Raw genomic sequence first — 26,031 nt, 5'->3', positions numbered from 1 at the left:
ACATAATACAGCTCCAACTGTTTTAATTTTTTTCAACTTTTGTTTTTTATTGAAAAGGTTAATGCATTAGCACACGTTTTAATAAACCTAATAAAGCAGAAAATGTACTCATATTATGTAACTTTAGATTACGTTTTAAAAAAGCTGTTTTTTGTTATGTGCAATATTGAACTTCCAAAAGTCTGTGACAAATGCTACACATAAGTCACAGTGTGCTGATTGGATTTCCCGTGCAGACCCACCACTGTGTGTGCATTTAGAGCAACTCCGAGCATTGTGCTCAGAATTCAAAGACGGATTCTGGGAAGTCACGCTGGGAATAGGCAGTGGAAAATGAAGGGAATGTTTTTCTGCACCGATTGCACACACACCTCGGCTGCTCGGCATGGTAGCCTATATAGATGGAGCGAGAAAGTCAACAGAGGAGAAAAGGGAGATACACATTTAAAGCGTAGTCTGATGTTAATAGGCTGTTTGTGAAGCCGTGTCTCTCTCCGTCCTCACTCTGTGGATTTCTCCACATCCTGCTGTGTGCTTGACTGAGGGCTTCTCTGTGATATTTACCTCAGTGCCTCTTTGCCACGCACAGCAAGGGCATCACACATGGTTAGGGAAGACAATTTGTTCCTCCGTTTGTTCAGAGAATAACAAATTAAATCAGAAGGACTCTCGAGGCGGTACAATGGTTTGACATTTTACAAAGAAATAGCCTTCTTTTTTGCAACGTGGGCGCATGGGAGACAGATATGCCAAGCAGAAAGCCAGGGGCACTTCAAGAGGATGAAGACTTGAAATATGAGTGGAATGGACCTTCTTTTATGAAATATCATCTAAACGACAAATAATTTACATTTTCTCACCAGGGAAGAGGTGTGGGACTGCCGCGTGTCCGATCAGCTTTTGGTGGCACATGGATTGATGACTTTTGTGCGAAGATAAACAAAGCGTAGAGTCGATGTAACTTCATATAGGTCACATGTGATCGCAACATAACATCTAGTAACTCATATCGCTTTTAAGTAGCAGACTCGACGGAGGAACTCGGGAAGGCATCCAGGTGCGCTCCATGTTTGGTTTAGGACACACCGGTACCTGCGGGACGTAAGGCACAGTTAGGACTTGAAAGCAGCGTTGGTCTGTGGGCCAGTGATGCCGGACACATTCACGCACATAAAGAACCGGACAGAGTCACGGCTGGGGCAGCTAGAGCGCACACTGGCCACGGAGGGGAGCGCCCGCCCCGCCTGGGTCATAGCAATCCTGGCCAGCGTTTTGATCTTCACCACGGTGGTGGACGTGCTGGGGAATCTGCTGGTGATCATCTCGGTGTTCAGGAACCGCAAACTGAGAAACTCAGGTAAGATCTTTCTTCCCTTGAAATGATTGTATATAATTGTAAAGGCGATCAGTGGTCGCAGCAACAAATAGACTGACTCCCATGTTCAGGGAAGCCGTTGTGCACAGGCCTGTTGAACTTCCATTACTGTGGCAGTATACATTTCCATAATGATATAGGCTGTGTATGCCTGGGTGTAAAACGATGTACTGAATTCTGGATAAAGTAGTTTGTCTTACCCTGACCTTCTTTAGCTGCTTTTGACCTACAGACCTATATCACTGTCATCAGTGAACCCAGTGACAAACTATTCCAAAGTAAATTGGTGCATTTTACAGCTTTAACATAAAGAGCACACATTTAACTGAACTCGCACCACATCATCTGTAGTTTCAAGCAAATGCCTCCTTTTGGATTAGGGTGTCAACCTACTTATTGCAACCTAAATGCAAAGGATAGCTTCCATCATTATCCAGAGCACTATTCATATCATGCTAAGGGACATCTGTACAGGACACATGGCTGCTGATAGACACAGCAATAACTGGTAGGGATTTAAACTGTACATTTTCAGTTCTTATATAGTGCATTGATGACTCGCTGATGGCCAAGTATTTCTTCACAAATTTAATTAATGCTATAGTGACTTGATTGACACTTAGCACTATTTGAAATAACAGCCTGCGTATCTCTCTTGCCTCACTCTTCTGCTCTTTACAAATAAAGTTCAAAGGTCGTCTTGACTCACACTTGCTGTGTAAAAGTAGGTTAATAAGCCCAGGTGAGTCCTTTTGAAAAGCTGACTAGTGTTGAGAACCTATTGATGTGAATGTGTGAAATTACCCAGGAGGCCTCATGCAGCTACAGTGAAGCAAAATGCCAAATCATAAAGCATGAAAGTACTCTTTCCCTGAACCCTTGCTCCAGGTAAAATGAACCTTTGAGGTTGTGATTCAACTCTTTTTTGATGATAATGAACCCCTTTCAAGAATGTTACTGAATCATGCAGTTGGTTTACCGCCACATTTGCCCCTCTTCAATGTACTGACAGTTTGTCTTTTACTAAAAATGAATGAAATAAATTATTCCTGAAAATGTATTTCACCGTAATGTCAGATTTTTAAAAATAGAAACTTGTCAAGATAGATAACTTATGCAGTAAGGTCTGCCACACTGTGCTGACCGGCTATTTTGTGCTTTATGGGGCAACAATTAGTGCAGGCATTTATTTGCATAGCCAGTAGGATGCAACCAGGAGGAGGAAGGACTTTCTTCCTTATTAGTCGATGGGCAAAATACTCTAAGGACTAACCAGAACAACTACTTTCCTGTCATTTAAGAACATTTTGAACCTCTTCTTATATTTGTTCACGTGGGAAAACATATTTTTCTTTTATTTGAGCATATTTTTTTCAGTCAGATGGACGCAGTCTTGAGAGAAAGACTCCTACTTTCTGCACGCTAGCATGAATTCTTTTTAAGCCTTAGATAAGGTTCAGCTTATTCATAGCTCTGAATCACCTTGAACTGAGACTATTGATTTATTTATTGAAGCTCTTTAGAAGTGGAACTCAAAAAGATCTCAAGAAACACATTTGTAAATCAGGATCAATATGCCAAGTGTGATTTCATTTGTGTGTAGCGTAATATACAAAATCCTTTTTTTAAACGTCATGCACAGTAACAGACAGAAAAGTTAATGTCATGCATTTGTACATTTTCTTCACCACCATAAGCAAATAATATTGAGTTCAACATGTACATTGTACTTCCCCCCAAGATACTATATTCACTGTCATTCAACATACTATAGCAATGAGTTTAAACTTTTTAGTGTTTGTTAAAACACACTTTTCACATACTTATAAAGTATAAGACTTTACGGTAATTATCTTTTTTTTATTTCAACCTTGATTTACAAGATAAAACAATTAAATTCAAACTTTAACTTGCTATCTAGCTGTGACTGGCAATAGTTAAACAATGTCAGCTACCATTAGCTTGCATTAAGTTTGTTGGCCAACCGGCCTTGTATTTGGGATGATTGAGCTGGCTAGGTAGCTAGATACAGTAGCACAATGACTATAGCCTATTTTATTTAATGTTCAATGACTAATGTTAGCTGACACATCACATAACAAAAAAATGCTACATTACTAACTCTGATTTACAACACCGGTAACACCTGTGGGTGTAATGGACCAGATTTTAAACAAAAGTCTTCCCAATTCTTGAGTGGAAAAGACAAATATAATATCTTATTAAAAAGAGAATTGGTTTTTGTAAGCATGGAAGTTTGTTTTAACATCTTTATCTCTGCTGGTTTTAATTTTTACTCATGCATTATGTTGATATAACCTTAAATAGTTTTGGGAGTTGGCCCTACGCATACTATGGTGAGTGCATACGGCAACATGGCCCTGGTCAAATTTAAACACCAACTGTGGGAGTGTTTGTCTTACATAAATCTCACATAGCACATGCAATGGTATTCTATATAAATCATCATATTATATAAGATCATGTTCTGCACCGTGATCATGCTTACCTTTTGGCAAAACATGCTTATCTGTCTACAGAGCCTGAATCAAGTGCCACTTTTGCTTTTACTGTAAGAGGAAGCGCTTGTAGAAAAGGGTGATCATGTTGATTTTTCGCTCAATTAGGACCATGAGACCACCAAAGGGCAAATCAGTTTTGCATTAGGACCAATCTCATCCACAATTTCAACAATTGCCTGCACAAGGACACCTGACATATATTCATTTTAAAGCTTAATTAAAAAATACCTATTTCTATTCAAGATTTACTTGGATATTGTGGGTTATTCTTTCTTTATCTATTTCTAGGTTTCTTATAACCTATAGCCTTTCTGCCTTAAAGCTGATCTCTCTCAACTCAAACAGCCCACTCAGCAGTTGAGAAACCACACTGAACCCACAGTCATGAACTCGAAAGACGACTACTGTAGATTGAAACAACCCACTCAACGGTTTAGATGGGAAAACACCTGACTTAACAACAGCTCATAAACAGTCACAGCAGAAGCAGAGTGTAGCATAATTGCCTACTACAGTTGTCGTGCCTTTGCATTAATCCCTGCTGTGGCAGAGTGAACGCAGTAAACTGACCGTTAAGTGTTGGACCACAATATTTCGTCATATGCTAGGTGGGTGGGTGATGACTGAGTCTGAGTCATTCTCACCTACCCTTAAAAACAATACATTCATACTGTAGTAAATCTTATAGTACAGCCTCATTATTCTGACACTGAATTGGCGTTAAAATATGTAAATCACACTAATCAAAACTCAGATGCATGTGCCATGTAACCAAGCTCCATTAGAATTGCACAATACCTTTCTGCCCTCGCACGTTTTTTCATCTTTTGTATTTTTAAAGACCTCAATGTTTAATTTAAAGGGCTTTCTCTCTCATCTTGGGCCATTGTATATCAGCAAACTTGTGCCGCAGACACACAATCACACACATGCATACATTGAGCCATTTGTTTCCTGAAATTCATCTTTAACATTTTTTTTGAATCATATACAGATGTGTGCCTGCATGCAAAAACACATAAAGCATATTCAGGAAAATGCAGTACAGTAAGTCTACACATCATATTGTGATTGTCTTGTATGAATGTACATGTGAGCATGTGAAAGGTGTCTTGTACAGTTGTGTAGGGCAGAGGTTTTTGTCCCCTGAGATTTGTCTTTGAAGGGGCTTAGGTGTTGCAAACCTTCAAAGAGATTTAGACAGGGTCACACATTAGACTCTCCTCACAGAGACTTCATTTACATCACATCTCTCCACCTCCCTCTCGAGCTTCTTTTCTCTAAAGCTCTCTGCTTCTACAAAATTAATGTTCCTTAGTTAAAACTGAGGTTTGAGGAAAAAAACACACTTTAGAGTGCAGAGTTTCACATCCAGTCGCTCTCAGTCTGCCTCTATCCATGGTGCTGAAACACTAAAAACCAGTCTCTATTCATCTGTCTCTCTCCATGGTGCTAAAACACTCAACGTTAAGGCCTCTTTCAATCTTTCCTGTCTGTGCTTGGGTTCTTTTGAACTTGTGGAACACATACAGTCCAACTACTGTTTGGATTCAAATTCTGCATCTAGCCATGTACAGTCCAAATGAACAGGAGTGTTTGTTGGAGTTTGAGCACCCGTCAACCAGATGCGACCGACCGCTCGTTATGGAAGCTAGCAGGCCGGCTCCCAAGATCACCGACCAGCTAAAGTCCATGGTCATCAAAGGTGAGAACAGTCTTATCTCGAGAAGCCATTTAGTAATTTACCGATTGGGTTCCTCTGATATCTCTGTAGCGTTTTGAAAGTATGATATAATTCCTTTTGGAAGATAAACTTTGATGATGCCAAATTAGTTTGTGTTGGACACTAATGTTGTACAACAGCCAGTGTACTTTGGGTTATTATCATATATTTAAATGAGAAATAACACAGGAAGTGTGGTAGATATATATTCCAGTTGATATGACTGTTGGCTGTATCTCACAATCCAACCTGAATTCATTTAAAAGCTCCAAAAAAAGCTTTGTTGTTTTTTAGATTTTTCCAAAAAGCCTGTTAGTGAAGCTTTGACTGGAGGTATTTTGTCATAGAACAGTTGCACAGTTGTGTTGAAGTTTAGCCTAATCACTAGAGCTGGAATGGCAGCAAGAACACTCCTGCTCCCACTGCATATTTAGTGTACTGCGCCCTCCCATTCTGGAGAGTTTGGACTACCAAGTTGAACTTGGCAAGTTTGAGCTCCCAAGGACACGGGTAAAACATTGGTGTACTCTGTATGGAAAAAGGCCTCCAGTCTCTCTGTCTGACTCTTCTGTCTTCTGTGCATGGTTCTGAAACATTTAAACCCAGTCTCACCCCTGACTTATCTGTTTCTCCCAATGGTCTTCTGTGACATTAACTAATACTGCCGCTGCTCTGTCTTAGCTGTAGTTTAGTTAGTTTTCACATGACAAAACATGAAAAGCCACGGAAATATTAATGCAGGAGAGAGAGAGAGAGAGAGAGAGAGAGAGAGAGACCATTCACGTGTATGTCTGATCTGATATGATTATACTTGTGAGGAGCAACTCTTGAATACCCAGGCTCCTCTGATGATAATTTGGTTTGAGACAACTGGTCCTGACAGCTGCTTTTTCTTGGTTAAAATGAGGGACTGTTACAAATGGGTTTAGAGTTAGTGTAGGTGTGCAGTTATGTTTGATGTACTGTAAGTGGGACACAGAGAGTGAATTTGTGTGGAGTTATTCCACTGACATATTAATCCAGAGTTCCTCCCAATAAATAATATGAAGAATTTCTGTGTCTTGCTCAGAGACATGTTGGCAGAACATATGGCTGCTTGCAGAGTATTCCAAGGGATCTCTCTGAACACTATACCATCCCGCTGCCCTGTCTACATTATGAAGTGTGAGGAGATGTACATTAACTGTTAATTTAAGCAATGGGCTTCTAGAGACAGTGACATACAGTGCTTTAAAGAGAAGACAAAGCGAGACAGATAGCTCTCCTCTTTGTACAAGAAGAAAAAAAGGTATTTCTGTTACACATTCACAATTGACATGTGTGATAAACTAAGCCTAGCTGAGATATACCCATTGTATTTGTAATTTGTAATTGCATCCTTGTAGTTTGAAGACTGCATTGTGTCATTTTAGATTTATTCTTCAAAAATAAATTAAGAAACAAGTTAGCAAGAGTTGATAAACACATAAATGGGAATCATAAGCTATCATACTGTTGTTAAATGTGACTTCTCTTCCAGTTCATTGTTTATTTTCTCTTCTTTAAGCAATAATCCAATTGCTGTTTTGTGAGTCTTAGACTGCTACATAAAAGAATGATACAAGAAGCTAACCAAAAATCCATTTAAACCACATTACATATGCTGGAGAAAAAAATCACAACAGGTAAAACAAATTGTGACACACAGGGTGTATAAAGTATGTAGTAGGAGTTCATTTTGTGTGTTGATCTTTTTGATTGGTTTCAATGTTTCAAAAGGTGCTGATTTACTTACTTGCTACACTAGCATCTTTTCTAGGTGAAAAACATCTTCTCAAGTCTTAGGTCTAGAATGGATTTTAATATTCTGCTCATCACTTTTAAAACATAGTTATGCTCTTCATTTTCACTATGACCCAGTAGGAACCCTGATTTTAATTCATCATTAAATTCATTAAAATCAAAATAGGAGATCAGACTTGTTCTGTTATCACTGTTTGTGCTTCACAATCGTGAGGACAGAATACAGCTGAACAGGTTGTCAATTCGATCAATTTTCTTTTAATTTTGAGAAGCTTTTTCAGCTTTCTGTTGCACAGTTTAAAAAAAACAGACAGCTGAAGGCAGACTCATACCATCCACCCAACAACCCTCTTGGAACCTTTTTATGTGCATATCAGAGAAGATGGAGAAGGCAAAGAGATGAAGAGATCACAGAGCAGGCAACATGGAAATAGAGGAGTGTTAAGCTGTAGCTCAAAAAGAAAAGGGGAAGAGATTAGACACATAGGGGCTCTGTTGCTGGTTTGATTTAAATTAATTAATTTACTTGATATTGAATTATTTTGAATTGCATGAAAATTGCATGGGACATCCCATTATACATCCCATTGTGACAAATATTACTCACTCTGTTTAGTTTCATCATGTAGTTTCATGTAGAATACATAGGGGAGCTGAATTGCCACAGATCTATAATGCATGGGAGGAGAGAGAGGCGTTGGGGGATTCTCTGCATGTGTTGAGGCTGAATTCTTCATCATCTGGTTTTACTATTTTTTGTCTTACTCAGTGAGTATTTAGGCAGAAGTGAAGGTTGGGCATGACTGCAGTGATGTTTTCAGCAGCTTTAAGTGCTCTGGAAGTCTGCTTCTGCCTGAGCTGTGCCCAGATACTGTTCTGTATTTTGGGTGAAGCATGACTTCTGTAATTCCCTTAAACACAGACAGCAGAATAAAGGAAGCAGGAAGACAGAGAGGAGCAAGGCTTGAGAGAGAAAGAGAGAGAGAGAGAGAGAGAGAGAGAGAGAGAGAGAGAATGAGATGCAAAAGAAAGGTTTGGAACAGCTCAAAAACAGAAAAATGACAAGGACACAGGATATAAAATAGAGAAAGACAGACAAACATTTAGATGAGAGGAAATCTCCCTCACTATAAAAAGTATGAGAGTGATGCTGTGTTTCGAAAGGCAAGAGGCACAGCCGAAAAAATGTAAGAACTACTGTCATGTGTCATCACAATCATCCAGTTGCTATCAGTACTTTAGTGCTGAGATGGGGGATGACTCAGTAGCACAAGTTTGCACATATGCGCACACATACACAGCAACTGACAGAACAATTTTCTTTAATCTTAATAACCATGAACACGATAGATTGACCCATTTAATCTGCAAAGAAACTGATCCGTAATTCCATTCCTTCATTCTTTATCAAATCCCGTGATGCCTGCTGTAGTATCTCCCCATATCCATAATACATGTGTTGTGATAATTTGAAGTGCATTATGTAACATTTTTTCAAAACCCTCAGGCAACAGTGGGTGAAGAGGTGGAAGAAGCAAGGGATTTGCTGCAAGAGAAGGAGGAGAAAGAGAATGAAAGGAGGAGGAAGGTGAAATAGAGAAGACATGAGAAATTAAGGGCAATCTAGGATGAGAAATTGAGAATGGGATATGGGGGGAGGGAGGTGTCACAGGGATGTGCAGAACTGCATTCATGCAGACGACTCTGCAAACAAGACAAACAAACAGTACGTTTGAGACAGCGAGAGACGGCGGAGCTGGTTGGAAGCTACTTGCTGATCCACTCTTGGATGCAACCCTACAGAGATGTAGATAAACATGGTAAATGTACATAAAGGTTTAGAGGCCACATGTTAAAGGTATGATACTGATTTTGAAGGCATCTGGGAAGTTATTTTATATTTTAAAATACAGGAATCTATGTTCATATTGTGGTTTTACTGATGGGACTGCTCTATTTTTTGGTAGAATCTTTACAGAGCTGATGTTTGAACTGTAAAATGCTCCCAGCACAATTGATATAATATTATAAAGCCAAAATAGTCATGGTGAAATGCATGACAAAAAGTTATAATTTGCAGCCAACTGTATCAAGATTGAGAGCTACACTTTGAGGTGTAATGCCCTGTTTAAATCATTCAAATGTTCTGTTGTGTCAGTGGTATTTATGATACTGACTGATCGCTTTACTTCAAAGAAAATTAAAAGATGGAAAGTACAGTATTTAGTTTTCATTCAACTAATTTTCTATTCAGTAAACCCTGAAGTCATGTTAAATACAGTATAGCAGTTTAGATATGTCTGATTATCGATGGGCATATAATCAGTATCTTCCAAAAAGAAACCATGGATTAAAGAGATATGTGTAAAGACACCATATGTTTATAATTGATATGGATAAAAAAAAAAATTAAATACTAAATCAAATCTTATTTATTTCAACTTATAGTCTTGTCTTTCAAACTCTAGTTGAATATGCTCAAGGCTCTGGAGTCATGACATTTTTCTTACATAAATACATTTTCCCCTCACTTTCATCTATTGAAATTGAACTTTTTTGGAATATGTTTGCAGTTGAATGTGTTTAGTGAATTAGACAATGATAATTGTCCATTAAAGCTGCATTGGGTAGAAAGCAAAAAAAAAAAAAAAAAAAAACGCCAGTAGAATTTGAAGTAGAATGAGACCTCTTCCTGAAGCTCTGCCTCTCCCTTCTCTGTCGCACGGGCATATGCATGTGCAGAACAGCCAATAGAAACGCTCTCTCTCTGTCTCTGAAATGACCTGTGATTGGCCAAAGTCTCCAGTCACGCTTGATTTTCCAAAGCCTGGAAAGAGAGCCAAGAGGAGATGCAGAAGTCTAGTTTTCTCTCAGACCACTTGAATTACAATATGCTGGATTTTTTTGCCCAACGATGCCAAAAACAAATTGCCTACCACAGCTTTAAAATAGGTTTAACTATTGAGAAATCTATTTGGAAAGGCTCATCAGACTGCTCCCAGGACTTATTCACTAAAAATCCCATACAGCTAAAATGAAATCACTGGGTTACAAAATTTGCAAAGACAAAGTTGCTTCTCTCTCCTTGGGGGCTACATGTCCTTTGGTTTTTGTCCGTCTGTTCCACAAGTTCAACAAAGATCCCTTAAGAGCATGTTTGCAGCCCTGGTATAACTTGGCAGACGGGACAGACAATTTGAGCACTCAAATGCTGTGCATCCAAAATGCCAACTTTTCTCATCAAACACAGAATGCCCAGAGAAATTAAAACCTTTAGTGCAGCTTTAATCTCGACTTTTATTTTCCCAATGTTCACTGTTATAATGATGAGCTAAGAAAGCTTTCTGATTTAATCATCTGCTTTGCTTTACAGCTCAGTATGCACTGAACAAAGGTCAATCTCCTCGGACTAACCAGACTGAATGTCTGCCTGCTGCACTCAGTAGAAAAGCCCGAAAGCCAAAGCATCACAGGATCATGTTGGTCCAACGTGTACATTTACCAAGTCACAGCTATAGTGTAACATATTACAAAAAAATCTACTGTAAAGGGTAACCTCATTTGGAGGTTTTGCACTTTGCATCAGCTTCTGTCCTATATGTCCTAACTAGATGTTGAACTATTAAAAATACCATCTGAGTTTATAGGTGTTAAACCTCACAGCCAGTATGTGCCGCCAGATTGCCCAACGGCATTTATATTGTGAAGGAATAAAGGAATAGAGGGGAAAACAAACAAAGGCGGGTGTTGCGCATTCTTAATGTGTGTGTGTGTGTGGGGGAATACAGAGAGTTTGGCTTGCCTGAGGCAAATCGTCCACAAAGTGAATTTTAAATTTTAATTGTCCTGACCTAAGTTCATCTCCATGAAAGACTAAAGCTTACCAACAGATGGCAACTTGCATCATTTGTGGTGCACACAAATAGTTTCTCATATGTTATTCACTGTATGAGATATTCAGTAAGATTTGACAGACAGCTTGAGCTGGACTAACAGCCGTGCAAAAGATAAATAGTTAGCAGCCATATCTTCTGAGGTTTCTTCCTAAAAGGGAGTTTTTTCTTGCCACTGTCGCAATAGCCACTGCTAATGCTTGCTCTTGAGGGAATTACTGTAATTGTTGGGGTTTTGGAATTTATAGAGTGTGGTCTAGACCTACTCTATCTGTAAAGTGTCTCGAGATAACTCTTGTTATGATTTGATACTATAAATAAAATGTAATTGAATTGAATTTCTATTTCCCTTTTTTAGTAGCCCTGTACAACTCTTTTGAGTAAAACAACCTGCTAAAACTTACTGAAACTCCCTGCAGAGACATTTCTGTATATATCTGTATGTAATATATTCTCAATATTCTCATAATGCTCACATAAGGGGATAATTGTATTAGTTTTTTTAATAATGTCAATTACTTTCCGTATTAAACATGCTTTCAGACAGCAGCAGATATCTCAAAGAGCTCTACCCATGAGGCCTGTTTGTTGAGTAAAAGAAAGATTGTTGCATGCTGCTATGGGCTGTTACCAGTGAGAACGGAAATCGTCATAACAACATAAAAACATATAGACGCAGTTAATCGCTTGTTTCTGTTTAAGCATACAAAGATTAAAAACCATATATACAGTATTTGTTGTTAGTAGGCTACTTTGTAACATGTCTATGAGCTAACTTCTCTCATTAATCCAATGGGAAGGGCAAGTTGACCCATTCAAAATGTAATTAGTTGTAAGTTAAAGCACTTGTTTTCACCCTCTCTGCCTCAGTTTATAAGTCTGGTGATTCTTCCAACAAATGTCTTCCTCCTTACACCGATAGAGAGCCGCAGTGCACAAGTCTCCTTTTCTGTTTGAAAACACTTCAATTATGCCAACAAAAATTCAGCTGCTGCCAGACACACACATTATATGTGACACGTCTGCATGCTGGGGAGACAGGAAGTGTTATCACGCCTAATAGAAAAACAACCGTGTACCTAGAAATCTGGCACTAAAACATCTCGACAGAACTGAGCATTGTTCTCGTGCTGTGTTGATTCTCATGCACTCACACCCAAGGTCAGGCAAGAAAACAAGTGCATTGCTAATGTGGCATGCATTAAAGATACAAATTGAGAGGCACTGACAATGGACTGGAAAATATTCCATGGTGCTTGAAGAAGTTGGAGCAGCAATGAAAAGAATGTGGATGTGGACATGATTAACAGATTGATTTATCAGTGATTAGACTCTCACTTACACTTGGTGGAAAATAATACATCTTTCAGGCCATAAAGCATTCATCAGAGCTGTTATATCATCAGTGTGATGTTTTAAAGAAAAAAACAATCTTTTCAACCTTGTTTTCCTTGTTTCCATGTATTTTCATAAAGTCCACTGTTGCAGCTGGCCTGAGGCATAACTGAACTACTGTAAGCAGTAGCTTATGGTGCCACAGCAACCATGGGTCAACACAGAGCATGAACTTTAGCAATATAATGTCTCTTTGGGTTCCTCTTTTTTTATTGTGATTTAATCTGTGATTTTAAATATAGTTGATTATTCCTCTGCACATTTTGCATATTCCAATTGCAAAATATTAGATAGTAGTTTTTAAGAGGCAAAAAACATCACCTGATGAGCTTAACTGTCTTGCACTTACTCTTGCACTGTTCTGTATTTGTATCATCTTTCATTTAGTTTTAATGTTGCTGGCTTTTTTATGACCGTGTGTGCAGTGCAGTACAGTGAAGTGGGTGTCAAGTCAGGGCCCCCAACATTTATGCAGGTCCCATCCAACTTTTTTGTGTAACAAGCTGTTAAATAGTTACATTTTTTATTTTTTTTACATGCAGTAATCTGACATCAATGAATGGCAGCAGAACTGCAGGCAGTGGTCTGTGTGTTCTCCTCTTACTGGAGAGTAGCCTACTTCAAATTTGATGTTGCTAGAGTCTAAGAGGCTTTCTGTAAGCCAGAGTCCTCTGCTAAAGAAATGCAAAACAGAGAGGCAGAGGAAGAAAGATACAGCTGATGGTACTGTAGCCCTCGGTTGGATAGCAGCTAGCCTGGCTGGTGAGCGGCCTGCCGGCCAACAGCAGCATCATCTTTAGCCAAGTTGATAAGAACTGAACTGCTGGGAACCAACAAGCAGAGCTGACTGGCAGTATTTGCGCTGCAGTTGCCCACCGTTGCCAACTAAAGCTACAGTAAATTACTATACTGCTGTGGGTTTCACCATGGCTTGTTATTTTTTGTTGGACTATGTTGCTGACACCAGCACAGAGAGGGAAGTGCCAACATTTGTGAAAGCAGGAGGTTTGAAACTTTTCTCAAAGATAAACTGCCAAGTGTAACAAGAGGCAAGCAGAAACCTTGCGTTTTCAGCCATTAGCCACTGTTACCATCCTAACATGCTAAGCTAAGATGGTGAACATGGTAAGCATTATACATGCTAATCATCTGCATATGAGCATTTTGACATTGCATTCAGCCTCACAGTGCTGCTAGTTGTTTAGGTTTGAGGACGGTTTATGGATTTTTTACAGACTAGTTATATGCAAATGGGAATACTTTTTCACTCTCGTCTGTCTGTCTGTCTGTGTGTTACGCGCATATCTCTTGAATCGTTAGTCCGATGGATTTCAAACTTGACAGGCGTCTTGCTACCGGCACGGATAAATGCACTGCCAAGTTTGACGTTGTTTGGATGAGAAATATAAAAGATATCGTTAAATATATATCAGTAAAAGAAGCACACATTGGCTTTTGCTGCGCTAGCCGCTGGCCACTCCCCCTCTCACACTGCACACTGAGTGAGCACTTTGGCAGCTAAAATGTGACATAAACCTCAGACCCACAAAATTGAATAAAAAAATGACAATTCCCGAATTTAAGGATGTTTCAGAATCCCACAAATGCAAAGCACAACCAGCTACAGACAACAAGCAGACAGAGCGTGATGCCACTTATAGGCAGGCTACCAGACACTGTTTTTGAGTCACATCGTTGTCCGTGTTTGGGGGCGTGTTTGGTGGGAAGGTAACCTGCACGCCACACACAGACGCCACATGCATTCCTGTCTATTTTTTCGATAAGAGGAAACTCAACAAAAAGCCATTTGTCAACACTAAATATCAAACAAAAGCCAAACACTATATAGTATTAAGTTGCTGTGAGCTGTAGCCTACATTCACCACTTCTAACCAAAGGCCGAATATAAAGTAATTTCTGAGATTATTCCTTCACAGCGCTGTGCAATGCGAGAAAATCTCAGAGCTGAACTGGGCAGACACAGCACTTTTCATCAGACTCACCCCAGGTTAATTAAGTACACTGCTAACTAACAACATTACTGTTGCCAATATACCCCCGCGAATCAAATCCCCTACTTCACCGTTCAACTGTCAAGCCACCAAATCTGTATGAAAATGAACACCTCTGCTGAAATGTTAAATTTGTTAACGATCATACAACACAAGACAACACCGTCTCCCTCTCTCTCTCTCTCTGCGCGTGCGCACAAACACACACACACACACACACACACACACACACAGTCTGGTTCTAGTGGTTGATGAACGCAGATATGTGCTGATTAGCTCTCATAACGGGCCAGGTGGGTAGCACACTGTCATGAGGCTAATGTCTGATTACTCCACATTGTCATTGTGATATTTTGGGATTACATTCTGAATCTGCAACGTTCTCCGTCATGTAAATCAGTAAGTCAGTAGTAGGGTATACAGGGGAGTTGCATATGAAGTGGTTTGTGGTCCTTCTGTAAGTAATTATGGGGTACAATATGGTTTTGATGAATTCTAGAAGTAGCAATACCACAGGCCAAGCAATCGGCAACAGGCACATTTTCATCAGGCACTGCACTAGTTAACATTAAATATAATGCAGTCATTGTATCACAAGCTGCTCATTTCACCTGCCCGATGAGTCCCATATAATCACAGTGCAGCCCTTCATCACTGAGGTATGAACGGTTCAGACTTGTTAGTTAGTTTGTCCTGGTGTGTTGGATGAACTTCAACTTTCAAACACCTCGAAAGTCCTTGAAACTTGGTGTTTCTTTGGTAATTGCTTTGGTCAATACCCCAATTTAACTTCCCTGCAGCCTCTAAACTGCTGCTCAGATGTTTTCTGATTATTCTGAGATTCAGAGAACTCTCTCTCTCGCTCACTCACTCTCTCGCTCACTCACTCTCTGTCTCTCCTCTTCAAAGGTGTCAACATTCAGTTCAAGTTTTTGGTATATTTTGCCATTTATTGTCACGTTAGGCTCCAGTACTGTTACATAACATGTTGGTGCTCTCTTATCAAGCCAATTTCTCCCAATTTGTGTTGGCTTTGACAAATCATGAGAAATAATTTTTGGCAGTCCCTATTTTTGAGAGATTTTTACAGGGGCTCTGGCTCACAGTACATTCACAATGCATGACAAAAGACATCACATGCACGATGTAGCACATTCAGGAATACTGGAGAGTTATTATTTGATCTCTACTTCAGAGTGCATTTAATGTGATTCGTGACACAGCAGTCTATCATTTTACTGAGCAAAGACTGTTTACAATAAATTGCAAATGATACTTTTACTTGAAGGTTCTATGTATTAGTCTAGTTATACAATGCTCATCCGTCTACGTTGCCACATTTCACAATTCTTGTTCCTCTTCTTCTAATATTACATAAAAAAAAGAAAAAAAAATAATAAAAACAAGGCCAGGTTAAATGGTTTGTGTGATCGGGATACATTTAGCATCATGGAGCGTGGCCATAACTCAGCTCCTGAGGGTTTGGGGTTTCTGTGTGTGGAATCACTCATCCCTTCACCTGACAAGCTTTTTATCACAACACTGTATTGCAATTCCACCAACGTTGTCATTATGCTGACTTTCTCTTGCAGCATGAGGCCCATGTTGGCCAAACCGAGACAAGCCCTGCAGCACGCGCCTGAACACAAAACAGCCATATGTACAGACAGCACTAATTATGCAATGGCCAGACATTTGGAAGACGAATGCTGTCTCTTCTCATTGTGCTTCGGAACTAACTAGCCTTCAGACCAGCAAGCAATTTATCCTAACTGCAGTAACAAAAAGAGATATTTTATTACATATGGTAATGGTGTCAGGTTATCTGGCCATCATCATGTTCACACTATTTTCTTTCCTGGTGTTGTCTGTGTTCGTTTATTCTATCAGATCTATTTGCCAAGCATTTTGTTCTAAATATTTAAATCTGTAAATACTAAAACCAGAAATGTAACAATGTTCATTAAGTTATTAAGAAAATAGCCCACATCCAGGGCAATATACAATTATGTCCAGAAAATACTTGGTTATGTATCAATATGATTATTTTTTTAAATATGGCATATCAATTGAGTTTAAGATTTGTCATTTTAAAATTAGTTCTAGTAGTAGTAGTAGCCTGCCATTCCCATTTATCATGGAGTTTCTGCATAGTAAAAATCAATTGTAGGCAGACATATTTGAAAGAAATATCCAAAAGGAATGTGGTCCAAAACAAATACCTGTCTGTAGCAAAAAACTTCTCTTTTCTCCATTCCACATACAACAGATCATATTTTAAATAATTCCATGTATATGAGCAGTTACATTTTGAAGCATTATTTGCATATGTGCAAGTAATTTAGCACAGCTGCACACACAGATGCACACACTGGGACAGCATGTTTAGCATAAACTGGTGTTCAGATGAATGGTGGATCAGTAAAATAAATATTAACACAAGCTCCACATACTGATGCACACACAAACTGGAAGATGAATGACTTTGATAAGCTACTTCCAGTATGGACATTTGACACAGCATAAAGAGCAGGAATGTGACACTTTGTCCCTACTGAATACAACTATTGATTGTAGTTAAATATGCAAACTTTCTGTGCAGAGAGCCAAACAGATAATTTATTTGCATATTAAGATGTGTATTAAACTTCATACAAACATTTATGTGTTGTGTAAAATATATGAGATTCACTTGGACTGAATTAGAACAATTGTATCTTTACCATTGTTTTACCCCTAGATGAACACAGTTATTAAGAATAGCTACTGAGTGAAAAAAAACTCATTGAAGGAAAGTGTTTGTGGTTGCTGAATATTTCAGTAAATCGTATTTAGCCATTGGTCAGCTGCTGCTTTAAAACCATCTTTGCAAAGAAGCTCTTCCTTTAGCTGCCTCCCTTAGGTCTCTCTCTCTCTCTCTCTCTCTCTCTCTCACCGTTGCCTCTCTTTAGAGAACACTGGACAGTGTAAACAATGTGTTTCCCCACATATGACGCTTTATTTATGAATCACATTAACTTGCACACCCAATGATTACCATGTTTACAGTGTAAAACACCCAGCTCCAAGATATCAAATGCAAGATGATGAAATAAGTAATAAACTGTTTCCACAGTTGGAGAATAAATAATTCTCATACATAAAAAAATACCAAAATCCTTTTGCACACTCAAGAATATTAAGTATTATTATATAATGTAGTATTATTTTTGCTTATATTGCCTTTGGGTAGTTACTGCTCTTAGTTAGATAGATATTTTTTATAGATTTGTATGCAGTTTTTATTTCTGGAAAAAGCCATTCAATGTAGTGTCACATAACTTTACTATTATTCACAAGGTTTTAAGGCAAACACAACACACTGACTGCAAAAAACAAACAGAACCCTCATGCTGTGTGCTGTACACTAATTATCTGAGAACCAATTACTGTAAGCAACTGCCATGCAGTATAACCTTAGTCCCAGGCAAAAGTGCAAACTGACACCAACTGCTGAGTAAATCATAGCCATAATGATAAAGAACAACTTAAATCATGGTCAGTAAGGCACAAAGACAGAAAGAAGGTGTACAGGGCTACAGTGTGAACTTGTTTGGATGGGCGGTTCTCAAAGAATACCAGAGGCCAAGCAATCAGGCACATTTTCAATGGCTCCTGAAGAATAACAGCAGCAGCAGTGGCAACAACTGGTAATGTTATTACATTTAAAGAATAACTTAATATCATCTAAAAAAATAAATTAAAAAAAACTTGCTTACCCCCAATGTTTGCAGTGCTGCAGTAATGTAGCAAGGATGATGTTGGGAGTGATTACACTTATCCCAAATAAGTTGACTTTACTAGAAATATGCGTGGAAACCAGTTGCTTTAAACCGTTTAAGTAGGTGTTTAACACAGAGCGGTAAGTTTATGCAGTAGACAAATCAAGTTTACATAAACATAAAGTGACTATATGTAACTTTTTAATGTTTCTGAAAGTGTGTAATTTTTCATCTGTTGATCATAAATGACCTGTAACAGGAAACGAGACTTAGGCCTACAGTGAAAAGAACGCATTTTTATATAGTTTTTAATAATGCCTTTGTCCAATTAGTCCCGCGAAGTCACAACATGATTTACGGTAGTTAGATGGAAGAAACACACACACTGACAGTTCACAGATTTCATTGTAACACCAGTAGTAGGAATATCCAGTCAGGTAAAAGGTAGCAGGAGATTGCTTTATATAGGCCTAATTGTATTCTAATTTTATTTTATAAGTTATCTGAGTATGTCATGGCTGATTTTTGGGCAGGGACATCGCAGAAAAGAAGGAAATTAAACAAAAAGCTAAAAGGAAAAGTAAAAGACGACGGGCGATACCCGAATCAATGTCTGTCGGGCTTTCAACAGACGGAGACAATTACGCGATTGTAAATGATTCAAAAACGTCCCCGAATTGACCTTCACGTATGTAATATGTCTATTTCATTCATAACAATAACTTCACAATGCGCGATGTGATTGCACGCCAGTAGCAGACATTAAATTACGTCCCCCTTCCATTTAGCACCGACGTTTTATTCCTTTTAGTCCGTGTTTGTGTTGGCTTACTGTTTTCTTGTCCCCATGTGTAAAGCGTCCGTGGTGTTCATGAAATGCGCTATATAAATCTAAGTTAATATTACGTTGGTTGCTACAACAATCTCTTAGTGCTTTGGCTCGTGACAGTGACACCCCTGGTTTAGCTCACGAGACATCCAGGCTAAGAATAATACTTGAACTGCAACGATGCGATCTGTGACGCGTTCTCTTATTGTAAATGAGCAAAATATTCATCGCGACTATATGACCTCCCGGTAACGCTAACTCACAGTAATACATAGTGGGTAATACAGCACCGTAAAGAAAAGACTTTTAAGTCAGCAAGCATAAAAACACTATCGCTTCTGTCCAAAGCGGCCGCTAGAATCAACACAAACTCAGTTACATAACCTCTTTACATTTTTTTTTTGGAGCTATGTTTTCTAAAATACGCATATTAAATTAAACATGCAAAACATTGTGTTACTTAAAATAATAAAGATATAGCTTGTTTTTATGTATTTTTCTTTATGACAACCTAACTCTAATAATAACGTATTCAACACAATTGTCCAATAACTTACAATATGGGAATACAATCAGCACATGTCAGAGGATACTCAACATATTGCACCCTCTCAATACATCCATGTTTGCGATGTATAGAAAACTCCATTCAGCAGACAGTTTCCCCCATTTAATCCTACATGACATATAACGCTTTGCCACTGCCCAGATCCCATCAGTCCCTAACCGAGTCTCCATCATGGTGCAACAATAAATGTAGCTAAACATGAACACTTAATCGACCATACAAAATTAAAACCCAGATAATTTAATTGCACACCCAAAACATTAACAGAACATTATTAAAACACACTTTAGCTAGGACAGAAACAGTTCAGAACATGTTTTTTGTCTTCCCATGAGCCTTTGCACCGCTTCAGCGCAGACCAGTTCAAATGACCCCGCCCCCCCCATACATACTTAAGATCCTTAGATCTGCTTAATATGATCTGTGCACTGCATACTTAAGCTGATTATTACAAACAACTAATGTGGTTTAATAATGAATATGGTTTTTAACGAAACATGAAAGAATAAGTAGACCACTAAAAAATTAGGGTTTACAGTGGTGCAGCAGATTTAAAACTTTAAACCAGAGGTCAGTGAATCTGCTGGACTTCCTGAATCATATTTTGTTGTTTTATCAGTACCTAGAACCACTCGCCCCAACCAAAGCAGCCCCTTGCATTGTTTTATGCAGATGCAAAGGCGGGTGTGTAGTGTGTCGTTGTACTGCAATACAAAATCTCTTCAGCACGAGGTCAAGGAGAGTAAATACTATGTGGTAGGTACGAAACACAAAGAAAAACAAGGCAGAATAAAACAAGGAACAGACAACAAAAATCTCTGAACAGTAAATTACATTCATGGCTAAATGTTTTACAGTACTTAAAATGCAGGACACGTTTTAGCCTATTGGTCTTTGTACTTCCAATTTTCTGCCTCAAAGAGAATCTGCAGCAATAACCTTTTTTTAATTGATCTACTGTCCATCCAAATGTGCATGTCCCTGTTTGATGTATTTGAGCTGGTTAGAGTCGAGCACTAACTTCCAGGTACATTAAGACGGTCAAATCGAAAGGACTTGTCTCATTTCTTACTGGATAAATTGCTGCACATTTCTAAATACAATGTTACCTCAGGGATGTTTATACCAATTAATTGAACAGGATAACATTCCTCCTCTATACTTACTGGTGGGTTAGATAAATGGTGGTGTCTAGCCAAAAAGGCTATTCGGTGAGCCATGGATGAAGTGTTTGCAAATAAGAATTGTCTAGCCATTTATTTATGGGGATTTTGTGGATTTTATTCATTCATGCTGTTATTTCGTTGGTCCCAGTTCGACCGAAAGCTCAAAGAAAGTGAAACACTGCATAAATCTAAGTGCGGATATCCTTTCTATCTGTCACGAAAAAGCAAAAATCAGATACTTAAAATGTGGATTTGCTGTAGGCTCTATGTGTCCTTGCTCTTGCAAAAAACATTTAAAAGGTTTTACTTACTGTACAATATTTGCCTGAGGCAAAAACTACTTTTCAGTTATAGCATAATACTACATCTGAACTCTTAAGAACAGACTAAAAATTTGCTGAAAATCCTGTTCTTCTGTGAACTTCTTTTAATGTGTGGAGTCTAGAGAGTGATGCAGTGCACTTTTTAGGTCATTTTCTTCACATAGTAGTAGCCTGACATGCTTCCAATCCATTTCGGAGTGGCTACATGGCCTGATCATCCACTCTGCAGTGTGTGTTTTGTCTCTTTTCTTCTGTGAGAAACACATTTAACCTCTGAAAATAAGGTGAAAAAAGAAAAAGCAGGATCATTAAGGAGCTCAAAAGGAGGGTTATTGGGTCGTATCATTCAAAAATAACACTGGCTGAGACATTTGTAGCAGCTAAGTGAATAGACACAGGAAAGAACAGGCAGTGGTGGAAGTGGTAGACAGGTTTGCCTTGTGGGGTCAGCTATGTGTGACCAGGCAGTCGGCAGGGCAGTAGAGTGAGGAAGCTGCTGGCCTGCTGAGGAAAGGGCTCTGATGTATAGTAGTGATGACAAGATCGTTTTTTGCCTTGCCTACAAAACTATGAGAAAATGCATTACTCTTTTATCTTGTCTACTGTCATCAGCTTATTCTCCCTTCTCTTCTTCTGCCGCTAACAATCCCATCCTCTGCCGACCTTTAACCTCCTTTTATTTTCCACCATCTTCCTAATTTTCTAATTGACAGATTTGATCATTCATCTCTGAAGATTGAGTTAGACATTGCCTCTTTGTCTTTGTGTCATTTTCTTCCATTTAACAAATTACTAGAGTTGACAGCTTCATTAAAAAATAACAAGGCTGTTAATTGTCCAGATCATGTCTTGTGGAGATAGTATTTTTTAGCCTCCTTAAATGAGATTGGCTCCCCACTTTTAACACCGCCTTTCCTCATGAAAGTGCAGCTTTTATCATGCCTCACCACATTTCCCTCCACTCCTTTCTGGATTCAGTCCCCATTCCTGTCATTCCCTTACCATGTTTTTTTTTTGGCCCCACAACTTCACTGAAAACAAATGTAAATGCAACAATGCAAATCTGCCTAGCATGTCTTCCTACATGAAAGGCATTTAAAAAAGCAAACGAGAGGAAAATCTTTGCAATCCCTCCCTGTAGGCAAAATGCTTTCAAACATGCCGGAAAAATGCACAAAAATAATTTTTGGTTCTAATAGTGTTTATTACAATGATGCATAGATGCCTTTGACAAAGCAGATTAGGTTTCAGTCAACATTATCATATGCAATCATGTGCATGTGAATAACCTGGTGAAGAGCTGTACAAACATCCAATCCACCTATTAGGCATAAAATGAGGGAGAAAACAAGCAGTAGTGCAAAAAATACTGTTTACTATGCATGTTTGTTCATTTCCTCTTTGATTGGTGCAGTCAAATAGGTTGCTACTGCAAATTAAAATCACTGCTTCAGAGTGTGTATATGCTTTCATATGGAAATTCAAAACATTCAAGGTCTCCGAGCAGTTGCTCGTCCAAATTACACCCCTATTCCAGTGGCTGCTGGGTAAATGAAGTTGTAGTGTAATCTAACTATAGTTTACATTGCTCTAAACCCTGAAACAAGATTGTCTCATTCAAGCTTATACTCTCATTTATGAATATGATGAAATGTGATCACCATCATAATCCGTGGTTTAGTGAACAGATGGTTTAAAAAATTCTCACAGGTGTGAATCTACGTGCGCTCATGTGAAACGCGCTGCACTCTATCAGGCTAATGTAGGAGAAAGTGAAGCGGCCAGCTACTGCTCTCGCAAGCACGCACACGCACACGCACGCGCACACACACACACACACACACACACACACACACACACACACACACACACACACACACACACACACACACACATTTCTTTGGTTCATGCCAGAGCAGTGCACATGTGGCAATGGCTGCTTATCCAGTTCTCATGCATTAAAAGCATTGTGTGGTCAGAGAAGTCATTAACAGCTATCACAGAAAGGATTTGTCTTTGCATTTTTGTTGAAAATTACAACCATCTGCCTTGATTTTCCACTGATACATGTCCATTATAATAATAATAATAATAATAATAATAATAATAATAATAATAATAATAATAATACATTTTATTTATATGGTGCTTTACATACATTAGTTGTGTGTGTGAGTATAAAACACTATTCACTCCTTTATCTCCTCCTATTTAACTCAAATTAGAGGGTGAATCCAGTGTTTATAGAAAAGCATATGTATGGTGTGTCCTACATAATAAAGGATGTGATTCATCTCACAATCAGAGAGCAAGTTACAGTAAGAGACTGTTTCCCTCGTGTCTTCTTCTCTAGGTAATGTGTTTGTGGTGAGTTTGGCCTTTGCTGACCTTGTGGTAGCCTTCTACCCATACCCCTTGGTTCTCTATGCTCTCTTCCATGACGGATGGGCACTGGGAAACACACAATGCATGGTAAGGCCGCATCCGTTACCACATGTTTCAGATTACGAACAATACAACACCAGTAAACCCTGACACAAACACTTCACTTACTTTCTCTCTGTCTTTCTGTTCAGGTCAGCGGTTTTCTTATGGGGCTGAGTGTCATTGGTTCCATTTTCAACATCACTGGGATTGCAGTGAACAGATATTGCTACATCTGTCACTCATTCTCCTACAGTCGTCTGTACAGCTATCGCAACACTCTGCTGTTTGTTGCCTTAATTTGGGTGCTCACAGTATTGGCTATTATCCCCAATTTCTTCGTTGGCTCCCTGCGCTATGACCCGCGGGTCTACTCCTGCACCTTCGCCCAGAATGTCAGCAGTTCCTACACAGTGGCAGTAGTGGTGGTTCACTTCTTGGTTCCCATTGCAGTGGTTACCTTCTGTTATCTACGCATCTGGGTACTTGTGATTCAGGTCAGTCTCCTGCTTCTCTACACGGTTATTTACTTCTTTACAGGCACACAGTAGGTATTAATGACGAGGGTAATAACACTAACCAAATAAACCTGTAAACATGCCATCAGTTGTAAATAACACAGACACCCCTTGGACCAAACAATGATAAGCCATTAGCCTTCCAGGGTTCAACCTAATTGGACCTGTAATGTAAACAATATGGTCACTCCAAGTTTACTGGACTACTACAAGTGTAGATTTAAAACAAACTGAACACAGCAACGATTTGGCAAAGTCGTGGAATATCATGTTTGACAGGCAGATAGATGGATGAGATCCCTGGAGTGGTTGTATGTGTGTATATCTGTGTGGGTGTCTGTCGGCTTTTGTGTGTTTTGATGTGTGTAACATAGAGAGGCAGATAGCAACAGTAGCTTTATGGCATCATTAATAGTCTAATTCTTATCTTATGTGTTTTCATCATCGTCCAGGTGCGACGTAAGGTGAAGACAGAGGAAAGCCTTCGCCTCAGACCAAGTGACTTGCGGAATTTCATCACCATGTTTGTGGTCTTTGTGCTGTTTGCCATCTGCTGGGCTCCTCTTAACCTGATTGGCTTGGCCGTGGCCATAGATCCGTCCCGTGTGGCTCACCGTATCCCCGAGTGGCTTTTTGTGGTCAGCTACTTTATGGCCTACTTCAATAGCTGTCTGAATGCCATCATTTATGGCTTACTCAACAGGAATTTCAGGAACGAGTACAAACGCATTGTCACTTCCGTCTGGGTGACTCGGCTTTTTGTGACAGAGACTTCCCGAGCCGCCACGGACGCCAGGAGTATGAGGAGCAAGCAATCGCCGCCTCCGCCACTCAACAACAACGATTCAGTCAGAGATCGCACAAACAAAGAATGAAATCTTAAATCCTTGAGCCTGTTAATTCCTGTTTTTATGTGGCATCTAGTCAGTTGTGCAGCTGAAGAGTATCAAGTAATGGATGAAGCTGGAATATATGGCTTGGTTTTCTGTTTGCTGACATCGAACAGAACAGGGCGCAGATGTTTACATCTGTGGAGAAGTTTTTTTAAATCATTTTTAAAGTTGAGAATAATTATATAATAAATATAAGTTCTTGAAAGTTTATCATTTGGGGGATTAATTTAACAACTTTACTATAGTGCTAAATAAGGCCAAGTTTCCTCTGTGATTATCAACCACCAAGCATTAACAGAGCAAACATTTAAGAGATGAGTTATGTCCTGGGAGAGCCATGCATTGCAGTTTCACTTTGCTTGTACTCTTCCATAAACATTTCATAAAAAATGTAATATCCTTTAATATGTACTGCTGTAAAGTCTTTGACATATTTCACAAAACTGGTTTAAAAGCCTCAAATAGTACAACTCGCCTCACCTGAATGCCAGATGAGGAGATGATGTCAGTCTGTCTGTAATGTATAAGATCAGTTTGGGGGGTTTGACGTGGTGACAGTAATGTGGCAGTAGCATGATACTTCACTCTGCCTGGTCTGACCTTCTTGCACTGCAAAGAATGACAAACAAAACCTTAGTAATGAACATAATACACAAATTCAGGAAATTAACTCAAAGCAATTATTGCACAAACCTATCACCACACTATGTAAAAAGTGCCAATTAACATGTTTGTTTTGGTTTTTTAAAAGTTCCAAAACAAATAGTGTATGTGATGTAGCAGGTGGAGGACACCTACTGTACATATCTACAAAAGTTGCTGTATCCATCGTTCTACATATCACCTT

The 26,031-nt window shown here is 39.0% G+C and overlaps 1 protein-coding gene across 1 annotated transcript; it reads left to right on the top strand.

Moving 5' to 3' along the window:
- The first annotated feature begins 451 nt into the window (after positions 1 to 451).
- On the top strand, positions 452 to 25,279 carry mtnr1bb (melatonin receptor 1Bb). The gene is made up of 4 exons (XM_028594711.1): positions 452 to 1,357; positions 23,703 to 23,821; positions 23,926 to 24,270; positions 24,744 to 25,279. Exons 1-4 carry the CDS (start codon positions 1,150 to 1,152, stop codon positions 25,164 to 25,166), a joined length of 1,095 nt encoding a protein of 364 aa, XP_028450512.1. The 5' UTR covers positions 452 to 1,149; the 3' UTR covers positions 25,167 to 25,279.
- The last annotated feature ends 752 nt before the right edge of the window (positions 25,280 to 26,031 follow it).

Source organism: Perca flavescens, chromosome 13, assembly GCF_004354835.1.
Source record: "Perca flavescens isolate YP-PL-M2 chromosome 13, PFLA_1.0, whole genome shotgun sequence".
In the NCBI taxonomy this organism is placed as follows: Eukaryota; Metazoa; Chordata; class Actinopteri; order Perciformes; family Percidae; genus Perca; species Perca flavescens.
This window is presented reverse-complemented; position numbering and strand designations above follow the sequence as displayed.

Excerpts from the sequence above, each read along its gene's own strand:
- mtnr1bb (XM_028594711.1), top strand. The coding sequence starts at position 1,150 with ATGCCGGACACATTCACGCACATAAAGAACCGGACAGAGTCACGGCTG. Across the intron at positions 1,358-23,702 it reads CCGCAAACTGAGAAACTCAG|GTAATGTGTTTGTGGTGAGT; the intron begins GTAAGATCTTTC and ends CTTCTTCTCTAG. Across the intron at positions 23,822-23,925 it reads TGGGAAACACACAATGCATG|GTCAGCGGTTTTCTTATGGG; the intron begins GTAAGGCCGCAT and ends CTTTCTGTTCAG.